An 11,471-nucleotide genomic window follows, 5' to 3' on the forward strand; every position below is an offset into this window, starting at 1 on the left:
TAAACTCTATCTAATAAATCCTTTTTATTAGGAATAGGGTACCAGATCCAGCGCAATGCTTTATTAAGCGCTTTATAATGTATGACCAACTTGGGGGCACCACTTTCTTGTTCTGCATATTTATTAACATAAAAAGTTGTACAAGACCATGGGGACTTGGAATGCCTTATCAGGCCTTTCTGAATCAAAGACGCAATCTCTTTCTTGCATAATTCCATATAATCTGAATTCATCTGACAAGGTCTTGCTTTGGTAAGAATATTATCCTCTACAAAGTTATCCTCATACGGGAGGCTAACAACATGCTTCTTTCTATTCCAAAAAGCATTTGGGTGGTCCCCACAAATATCAATGGAGAACTGATTCTGTAAAATAGCAATCTTATCCTACAATTTAGGATTCTGAAGAGTATTATCAATCTCAATGCTATTTATTTCTCCTTTTATAAAACTGACTTGATTATTTTTCAAAATCAATTTCGAGGTTAATTCATTAACCATCCTCGTAAAAGGTTTAGTAAGAAATTCTAGTATAAAAGGTTTATTATTCCAAGTATCAATAGTTTTTTCATTATCCCAATAATTAAGAGGAAAAATATCATTGATAAAGGGTACTCCCAAAATAATTTGGTTAGTGATATCTTTCACTAAAACAAAGCTTTGAGGAACATAATTTTTTCCTTTGCAAATAAAAGCTTTAGGCAGTTTAAACTCAATATTCATCTTGCTTCCATTCGCAGATCTCAAGCTATGAGTAGTTTTATGAAAATACCTTGAAGGGATAAGTCCTTCTTGGATGCAATTTAAATCTGTTGCACTAAGAGCAATGAATTATTTGTTATAATTGTAATCTATTAAAAGAGTGATTTTCGTATAAAACTTTTGAGAAGTAAATGCTTTCAAACTTTGTAAAAAATCACCTTCGGTATTACAAAAATTTAGGTTCTTAAGGAAATCAAGGTTATTACTTTCTCCTTCACAAGAAGATGAAGAAGTTGAGTTAATACTCAAATGCTTCCGAGTTTCGAAACTATTAAGTCAAACTTCTATGATGACATTCTTCTCCTTGAAGTGTCTAATATCCTCCTTGAGATTATTAATCTCCTGTTTCAGATCATTGATTGTAGTAGGAAAGCTTATTAATCTCCTCCTTTCCGTCAATAGGTTTCGAAAAGGCTCTAATACCAAATGAATAATGGATCGATCAATCAAGACTACAAGGAACCTTTAGAACTGGAATTAATCTGAGAAACAAGTTAATCAACCTTGTTATGCAAAGAAATAATATGCTCACCCAAAATACTCATATACAAATTTGCGTAATTATTTTGCTTAATCATGGAATTGATATGTTGTGTAGTAACTAAGGCAGTATCATTTTCAAATAATTTTGAAAAAGCATTAAAGGTAAAGGTAAAGTGGCTCATGCCAGCTCCATCCTCCCTCTGATATTGAAGATTTTAAGCTGAAAGATTTCTCGGACTTAGAGAATTTCTTAGAAAAAACTTTTAAAGGTAATAACCTTAAGCCCTTAAAGGTTAATAACCTTTTAGAGGGAGAAAGTAGTAAGAATATGGAGTTTCCAGATGAGATTAATAAAATCTCAGAAAAGTATGCCAGGAAACCGGTTCAAAGGATGTACTACTATCCTAGACCTACTCCCCAAGATGTGCTCCTTGAAGAGCATGAACATATTATAAATAATAGTTATAATGGAAAGAAATCTATGAATGGAACATAGATGGGTATACAGATAGATAGATCTATACGACCATACATATAATGCTCATGTATAGTACTATCTGTAAGACGAACAAAAATAGTGATAAAACTATTGCTGATGTGATAACAACGGGATTTACCAGCTAATTAAAAGGTTGGTGGGATAACTATCTCAATTAGGAGCAAAGAGATAAAATTATCTTAACAGTCAAACAAGAAGATCAAGGATTGACTCAAAACACTGTCTATACTTTGGTTCTTAATATTATAGAACATTTTTCAGGAAGATGGTCTGATAATAGCGAAACCATCAGAAGACTCTTACATCATTCAGATTCTACAAAGACATTTTCCTTTGCAGAGTAATGGAACTACCAGAGTGTAATAGAACTCATTGGAAATCCAAATTTATTGATGGATTACCAGCTCTTTTTGCTGAAAGAGTTAGAAAGATCCTTAGAGGAGATGGACATAGTATCAATTATGATGACTATACATATGGAAAGCTAATAAGTGTTTGCGTACAGGAAAGACTTTCCTTATGCAATGAAATTAAGTTAAATCAACAGATCAAAAGACACCGTCTTAATGAAAGACAACAATTGGGAGAATTTTGTGAACAATTTGCTCTAGACATTCCCAAACCTGCTTCTAAGGATAGAAAGGAGAAGCAGAAAGAAAAGCATTCTTCCAAAAATAGATCTTCCAAGAAAGATTATAACGAATGGAAAAGGAATAAAATTGAAAGAAAAGAAAGAAGGGCTGAAGGAAAGAAAAGCGAGAGAAGATTTTATAAATCTAAGAGCAAATATGACAAGTTAGATACTTGCCACAAATGTGGAAGATTTGGCCATTATGCAAGGGATTGCAAAGTCAAGAAAAAGATAAAAAGCCTTGACATAGAGGATAATCTTAAAGATTCTCTTTATAAGATAATGCTAACTCTGATTCGGAAAAATCAGACTTAGAATATAGCAACCAGGAAAATTCCTCTACAAGTGAATATCTCAAAGATCTTCACCAAGAAGATTATATGTCTTCAGATGAAGATTTTTTACCTTACCAACAAGGATTAGAATGTGACAAGGAGGCTGAAGAGGAAGATGATCTCTATAAGATCTATTCTCAGTTCAAAGAATTGAGTCTCAATGTCATTGATAATGACAAAGTAATAGAGCTTTTACAAAGTATAAAAGATCCAGCTATTAGAGCTCAAATTATTGATAGGATTGGTAATACGTCTATCTCTGAGAATCATATCAAAGAAGAAGTTCCTACTAAAGAAAGTTCATATACCATGGCAGAGGTTAAAAACCTATTGACGGAAAGGAGGAAATTAATAAGCTCTCCTACTACAATCAATGATCTGAAACAGGAGATTAATAATCTCAAGGAGGATATTAGACACCTCAAGGAGATGAATGTCATCATAGAAGTTCAACTTGATAGTTTTGAAACTCGGAAGCATTTGAGTAATAACTCAGCGTCTTCATTTTCTTGTGAAGGAGAAAGTAATAACCTTGATTTCCTTAAGAACCTGAATTTTTGTAATACCAAAGGTGATCTTTTACAAAGTTTGAAAGCATTTACTTCTCAAAAGTTTTATACGAAAATCACTCTTTTAATAGATTACAATTATAAAAAAGAATTCATTGCTCTTATCGATAGTGCAGCAGATTTAAATTGCATCCAAGAAGGACTTATCCCTTCAAGGTATTTTCATAAAACTACTCATAGCTTGAGATATGCAAATGGAAGCAAGATGAATATTGAGTTTAAATTGCCTAAAGCTTTTATTTGCAAAGGAAAAAATTGTGTTCCTCAAAGCTTTGTTTAAGTGAAAGATATCACTAACCAAGTTATTTTGGGAGTACCCTTTATCAATGATATTTTTCCTCTTACTTATTGGGATAATGAAAAAATTATTGGTACTTGGAATAATAAACTTTTTATACTAGAATTTATTACTAAATCTTTTACGAGGATGGTTAATGAATTAACCTCGAAATTGATTTTGAAAAATAATCAAGTAAGCTTTATAAAAGAAGAAATAAATAGCATTGAGATTGATAATACTCTTCAGAATCCTAAATTGCAGGATAAGACTACTATTTTACAGAATCAGTTCTCCATTGATATTTGTGGGGACCACCCAAATGCTTTTTGGAATAGAAAGAAGCATGTTGTTAGCCTCCCGTATGAGGATAACTTTGTAGAGGATAATATTCCTACCAAAGCAAGACCTTGTCATATGAATTCAGATTATATGGAATTATACAAGAAATAGATTGAGTCTTTGCTTCAGAAAGACCTGATAAGGCATTCCAAGTCCCTATGGTCTTGTACAACTTTTTATGTTAATAAACATGCAGAACAAGAAAGTGGTGCCCCCAAGTTGGTCAAAAATTATAAAGCGCTTAATAAAGCATTGCACTGGATCATGTACCCTATTCCTAATAACAATAATTTATTAGATAGAGTTTATGATGCAATCATATTTTCTAAATTTGATCTGAAATCAGGTTATTGACAGATTCAAATAGCTGAGTCTGACAGGTTTAAAACAGCCTTTAATGTCCCTATGGGTCAGTTTGAATGGAACGTTATGCCTTTTGGTTTGAAAAGCGATCCATCAGAATTCCAAAAAAATCATGAATGATATTTTCATGCCATATAGTAATTTCATTATAGTTTATATAGATGATATTTTGGTATTTTCAAAAAATATAGAAACCCATTTTCGACATCTTCATTTATTCAAGAAAAATATCATTCAGAATGGCTTGGTCTTATCTGCCCCTAAAATGGCTTTATTTCAGACCAAGGTAAGATTTTTGGGTCATTATATTGAGAAAGGAAATATTAGTCCTATTAATAGGAGTATTGAATTTGCTTCTAAATTCCCTGATGTCATTACTAATAAGACTCAATTGCAGAGATTTCTTGAAAGCCTTAATTATGTTGCTCCGTTTTAAAATATTTAACTATTGATACGGCTATACTTTACGATAGGCTTAAGAACAATCCAAAATCCTGGTCGAATGATCATATTGAAGCCATCAAAAGGATTAAGGAAAAGGTTAAACATCTTCCTTGTCTCATTCTAGCCAATCCAAATTGGGAAAAGACGGTTGAGACCGATGCTTCAGATATAGGATACGTTGGAGTATTGACGCAATATTCCCCTAATAATAAATGACATTATATCGTCCAATTCTATTGAGAAAAAAAGAACGCAGCTCAAAAGAATTATGCCACTGTAGCTAAAGAAATTTTGGCTATAGTGAAAAGTGTTCTCAAATTTCAAGGAGATCTTTATAATCAAAAGTTTCTTATAAAAACTGATTGCCAAGCGGCTAAGTTCATGTTTAATAAAGATTGTAAACATGATGTTTCTAAGGAGATGTTTGCTAGGTGTCAAGCGTCACTTGCACCTATTGATTTTGAGATTCATTATAAGAAAGGTTCAGATAATAGTCTGCCTGATTTTCTGACTAGAGAATATTTGGACTAATTGTCGTTCTTCTTTTCAAGATGAGACCTTCATGGCCTCCACTTTCAAGGAAGGGAAGGGGACGCGGCACAACAAGAGGGGGTCATATCCTCGCTCAGCTAGGAAACAAACAACTAGTAGTAATAAATATTGCTTCTACTAGTGATAGCGGTCTTAATATGACCATTCTATGTATAAGGAATTCCTGGATTTTATGAAATCTAAAAAGGAAACGGATAATACTCCTCCAACTTATTCCACAGTTCTAGCGGATGAAGAAAGCACAGAAGTGTTTGATTTAAATGATAAGAAGGAAGTTATACTCTTTTTAAAAAATAGTGATTTACGCTAGAAACATGATCCCTGGAAATTAATGGCTAGGTATTTAGATTCAATTTGCTATACTACAATCGCGTATAAATACAGGATGCATTTTGAGATGATACTCTCAGCTGCAGTGTCAGGTGAATTCCAACATTTTTACCCTGCTAATACAAGAAAAGTTTAGAACTTTTTGAAGATAATTATAAAGAAGGTTCTCACTCCGGAAGAATGGGGAATGAGCCCCTTAAAAGAAAGGGATTATATCCATCCTGAACAGAAAATTGCAGTAAAATACAATTACTGGGATTATGTTGACAATAAGCTCTATTATATGAGAATGCTAATAAGAAGCATTCATGGTTTATAAAAATTTGTTCAAATGTCTTTACTCAGCCAATCCCAAATTGATTTTGTAAATGGTGGACTTTATATGGTCCTTTAATAAAAATTCTACCGGAACAATACAATAGTTTATATTCAGAATGGATAGGCATATCCCCAAGCTTTTAAATATGGAGCAAGATAATATCTTCTTCGAAGGGATGTTTGTTATGTACTTTTTTTTTATAGAATTTTCTATTCCATGGATTATGAAATAGAATGTAGAATTTCATAATACTTCTAAAGAATTACCATGCCTGCAACAAACATTATATACAAAGTTTTGGAGCAAGCTGATTAGCAAAGATCTTGAAGGCAAGGTTCATGGCCATGAAATTCTGGACTTAATAAATAATTTGATTAATAAATATCATGTCCTGGAAATATCAAAACCGCAAGAAGATATTCTTAGCCCATTTAAAAAATTGCTAGGAAGCTTCACAAGAAGAAGGGCATAATATCCAAATTGGAGGCTATAGCCTTCTACATGGAAGAAGTCAAGAAAGACTTAGTAAAAAATCTTGATATAGATATTGGGGATGATATCTCCATGACATCAGCAAGCCACACCAACCAGGATGATAAGGCGTGTATGGTGGGAGAAGCCCAATGTGATCATAGAACAGAAGAAGTTGATATTGATGCCCTCTTCAAGAAATTCCAAGTGCAAGTGGAGGAATCCTTCACCAAAGCCACATGCAATGGTAAGGAGAAAACGTGAATGAAGACCCCACAAAACTCAATGATAGGGGTAATACGCCAAACTACTTTAAATAAAGTAAAAGCATTTTTAATAAAGATGAGTAGACGCCGAAAGTTATGTCGGTCATGTGTTATAATAAAGAAGACCACACCTTGTTTGTCGGTCTTATTGTTATGTTATTGGCCAATATAAAAGTGTGGGCCATCCTTTTTTTTGTTTTTTTTTATGATTTAGAACCTCTATATAAGAGGATGTAAGTTTTAGTTAGGAGGCAGGTTTCAGAGAAGCCCCTTTCTCTCTATCTTTAAATATTGTAATATTTTCCTTTGTAAGTTTCCCGGAAGTTTGAATAAAAAGCTTTCAGTTTGGTTTGTACATTGACGGGTTTGGAGCTCGACTTTAGGTTCTATTCTTTTGTGTTCTTCTTTTATCTATTTCTTTATGTACTTAGCCTAAATGATAGGCTAAACTGTTGGTGTTGAACTATAACATACTAGGTTACTATAAGAAATGGTGTTTGTGTCGATTATGGAGACAGTTTGAACAGTTAGACTGAGGTCAGACATAGGTTATCCAGACAGGTTTATGAAAGGCTACCGAAGGAATCCATTGGATTACCCGTTGGCCATAGAAGGCGCAGGGCAGACCCGGATAGTAGGGAATTTCATAAATTATTGCCAGGATTTCCTATGTTTCTAAAGGTTCCTTGTAGTCTTGACCGATCGATCCGTTATTCATTTGGTATCAGAGCCATGGACTTTTAGTATCGATAGGTGTTATAGTTCAACGCATTATTTACTCCTATGAATATTATAAGAGGAAGATCTACTGTTAAAAATAGTAGAAAAGAGGAATATGATATACCGCAACATCTAGATCTACTTAATAAATGGAATATTCCTAAGATACCTCCCAAAATCATATACCAAATGGGAACCTTTGAGAATCTCGATCTCAAACAGATGGTTAAAACCACAGAGGAAACTATTACTATTAATAGTGATCATCAGTATTTACCGTTTTATGCATATTGGTTTGGTACAGGTGGCATTTAAGTCCCTCACCCTGCGTGGTCTACCTGAAAGTTTTATAGCAGCTTTACGTGATGGTAGAAATCATAACTGGAAGAAATCTCTTATAGGGACTATTCAAACTAGTCTAGTTTATGGATCAGTTTATTTCAATGCTTATCCTAATTTACAGATTTCCTTACAGGATGAGAATTCTCTTAGTTCTCTCATGCTTAATGTTAAACTTCATGGTTATGATTATATGCCTGGAATTGAAGTTATTTGCATTTGTTATAGAATTTATTATAAGCTTTTACACACTTTAAATGCTATGTGTAAAATGATTGATTTCAAAAATGAGACAATTCTTATAGAAACTAATTTTGAAAAATCTAAGGTTTTCACTTGCAGACCGATTAAGTGGAAAGAATTTGATTTTCCACAAGAATGGGTTATTGAGGGAGCAGCCCTTCCTAAAAATAATATTAATGATGAAGTTTCAGAAATTGAGATAGTTATCCCACTAACCTTTTAATTGGCCGGTAAATCCTGCTGTTATCATATCAGCAATAGTTTTATCACTATTTTTGTTCATCTTACATATATTATTGTACATGAGCATTCTATGTACGGTCGTATAGATCTGTCTATCTGTATACCCATCTATGTTCCATTCATAGATTTCTTCCCATTATAACTATTAGTTATAATATGTCCATGCTCTTCAAGGAGCACGTCTTGGGGAGTAGGTCTAGGATAGTAGTACATCCTTTGAATCGGTTTCATGGCATACTTTTATGAGATTTTATTAATCTCATCAGGAAACTCCATATTCTTGCTACTTTCTCCCTCTAAAAGGTTATTAACCTTTAAGGGCTTAAGGTTATTACCTTTAAAAGTTTTTTCTAAGAAATTCTCTAAGTCCGAGAAATCCTTCAGCTTAAAATCTTCAATATCAGGGGGAGGCTAGATGCTGGCATGAGCCACTTTACCTTTACCTTTAGAACTAGAATTAAGCTGAAAAACAAGTTTATCAACCTTGTCATGCAAAGAAATAGTATGCTCATTGAGATAGTTATCCACCAACCTTTTAATTGGCCGTTAAATCCCACTATTATCATATCAGCAATAGTTTTATTACTATTTTTGTTCGTCTTACAGATAGTACCGTACATGAGCATTCTATGTACGGTCGTATAGATCTGTCTATCTGTATACCCATCTATGTTTCATTCATAGATTTCTTTCCCATTATAACTATTAGTTATAATATGTTCATGCTCTTCAAGGAGCACATCTTGGGGAGTAGGTCTAGGATAGTAGTACATCCTTTGAATCGATTTCCTGGCATACTTTTCTGAGATTTCATTAATCAGAAACTTCATATTCTTACTACTTTTGGTATCAGGGATAACTATCTCAATCAGGAGCAAAAGGATAAAATTCTCTTAGCAGTCAAACAAGAAGATCAAGGATTGACTCAAAACGCTACCTATACTTTGGTTCTTAATATTATAGAACATTTTTCAGGAAGATGGTCTGATAATAGCGAAACCATCAGGACCTTACTCCAGAATCTCAAATGTAAGACTCTTACATCATTCAGATTCTACAAGGACGTTTTTCTTTGTAGAGTAATGGAACTATCAGAGTGTAATAGCACTCATTGAAAATTCAAATTTATTGATGGATTACCGACTCTTTTTGCTTAATCATGGCATTGATATGCTGTGTAGTAACTAAGACAGTATCATTTTCAAATAATTTTGAAAAAGCATTAAAGTTAACAATCTTATCATTTTTATTAATTTGAAAAGATTGTAAAGGAGGAAATACTGACTTATTAATTTCTCTGTTACTTAAAGTAAAGTCTCTTTGTATCATAGAGATGTAATTATGCACATGCTTACACATAAACCAAGGAACACAAGATATTATGACATTTTGTCTTGATTCAATAAGATCTTTATAAAAATCATCTTGAAAGCTCATTTGTTCATCTTTATTAAAATTTTCAAAAAACCATTTTCGGAAAGGTTTCCATTTAGAATTCTGAAATTCTTTCGAAATCTTTTCTCTTGCCGGTGATCCCGGACTAAAGTCAATAGATTTGTCAGACATCATAAAAACAGTTTATGTAGATAACCCATCTGGAAAATTCATTTCAGATTCAGTTATATCCAAATCTGAGCTAGATCTAGGAATAGGTCTGGCAATATTATCCTTATCAATTTTTATATTATCACATCTATAATTTTCTCGAATTTGAGAAGTAGAAGCTCTTGAAGGAACCTGCACAATATAATCAACAGGGGAGATATATGATGAATCCGATCTAGTCAATCTAGAAGACAAACTATGATTATCACTTCTATTATGCGATACAATAGAATTAGAAAATTTAATTTTCACGCTTACATATAAACCAAGGAACAAAAGATATTATGACATTTTGTCTTGATTCAATAAGATAATTTACTTACACAAGTACATAAGAATATTCTTAATTAAATGAATAAAGTGGATATGGACTTAAAAAAATTAAATTGATCATAAGAGAAAATCTCATGTTTCATAAATACATAACAAACTATACAACAATACATAGAGATATAGACAAGCATCTGCCATTTTGTTTTTGTTTTTGTTTTGAGAAAGAAGGCATAGACGATATTTTTCAGGTATAAAATTACAAAATATATACTAATAGAGTAATCATGGGTGATAAATCTTATTACCACATTTGCATTTCCATGCAAGAAGATAATAAGTATCATGTTGAGAATAAGAAGAAACTTTGTGTTTTCCTTGGTGAATGGGTGCAATTAGGGTAGCCATACAAGGGCTGCAGTTGAAGCATTTGTCAACACTACACCTTGGTGGCCTTGATCCTACCTTCACTCCCCAATTTGAAACCTCAACACCACCTGTACGTCAATATATCTCATTGATCGACTCACCATTTAAATTACAAATATTTGTGTACTTATAAATCATTTCGTTAAATGTAAAATGTGAGTATCAATTAAATTTAGATACCGAGAATAGTGTACTTTTAACCATGACTATTTGCAATTTGTAGACACCAATCTTCTTCTCTTTCTTCTTCATTATTTTTATGAGTAAAGCATGAGAAGAGGAAAATAATGATGGCATCAATTTTACTTTTTTTTATAAATAAAATAATTTAATGCATATTTAAAGCACTACGAGAATAATTAAGTATCATTTAATAAAATACTACTGACCTGTAATTGGAACATGACATATAAAGGCACTGATCAAGAGTCCACTGGCAATTACTACTACAATTCTCAGCTCTTGACTTGAATATTTAGTGAATGAAGCCATGAATAGCAAACACTTTCAAATTTTCATAAATCTTGTCCTATTTTTGCAGCCCTATTGAATGTTAAGAGACAGACCATTAAATATACAACAAATAATTCACTCATAAATTAGAGTGGAGCATAGAGGGTGTCCCCCTTGCATCTTGCATAATAGTGACATATTTCTACGTGACATGATATTGTTGGTTGTTTAGAAATAAATGCTCTCTTCTTGAACCTGTCTCGAGGGCCAAACATAATTGTACTCCCTCTTGTCCCTAATTACTTATCTGCTTTTAAATTGATACACTTATTAAGAAAATAATATTTGACATAGGGAGTTTATCATTTTACTCCTAATTATGATGTGAATGAATTAAAAACTTAAGATTTTCAAAAAGTTTTTCCTTTGTCAAAGTAATTAATTGAGGATATAAATAAGTAAAAAATTATCCTTTCTTAATTTGTCAAAATAGACAAATAACTAGGGACAATAAAAATGAACAAATA

General features: G+C 32.5%; 1 protein-coding gene across 1 annotated transcript; it reads right to left on the bottom strand.

The window, feature by feature from the left end:
* Positions 1–10,292: 10,292 nt before the first annotated feature.
* On the bottom strand, positions 10,293–10,983 carry LOC125836060 (EPIDERMAL PATTERNING FACTOR-like protein 2). Its single transcript, XM_049515145.1, has 2 exons — positions 10,881–10,983; positions 10,293–10,559 (listed from the first exon to the last, which is right to left on the bottom strand). The coding sequence occupies exons 1-2, from the start codon at positions 10,981–10,983 to the stop codon at positions 10,348–10,350; spliced, it is 315 nt and encodes a 104-aa protein (XP_049371102.1). The 3' UTR covers positions 10,293–10,347.
* Between the last annotated feature and the right edge of the window lie 488 nt (positions 10,984–11,471).

This window comes from Solanum verrucosum, unplaced genomic scaffold (assembly GCF_900185275.1).
Source record: "Solanum verrucosum unplaced genomic scaffold, falcon-dt-bn FXZP01000208.1, whole genome shotgun sequence".
In the NCBI taxonomy this organism is placed as follows: Eukaryota; Viridiplantae; Streptophyta; class Magnoliopsida; order Solanales; family Solanaceae; genus Solanum; species Solanum verrucosum.

Bases quoted from the DNA above. Each gene is read 5' to 3' on its own strand.
- LOC125836060 (XM_049515145.1), bottom strand. From the start codon at position 10,983: ATGGCTTCATTCACTAAATATTCAAGTCAAGAGCTGAGAATTGTAGTA. The intron at 10,560-10,880 runs GTCAGTAGTATT...ATTGACGTACAG, and splicing joins ATGTCATGTTCCAATTACAG to GTGGTGTTGAGGTTTCAAAT.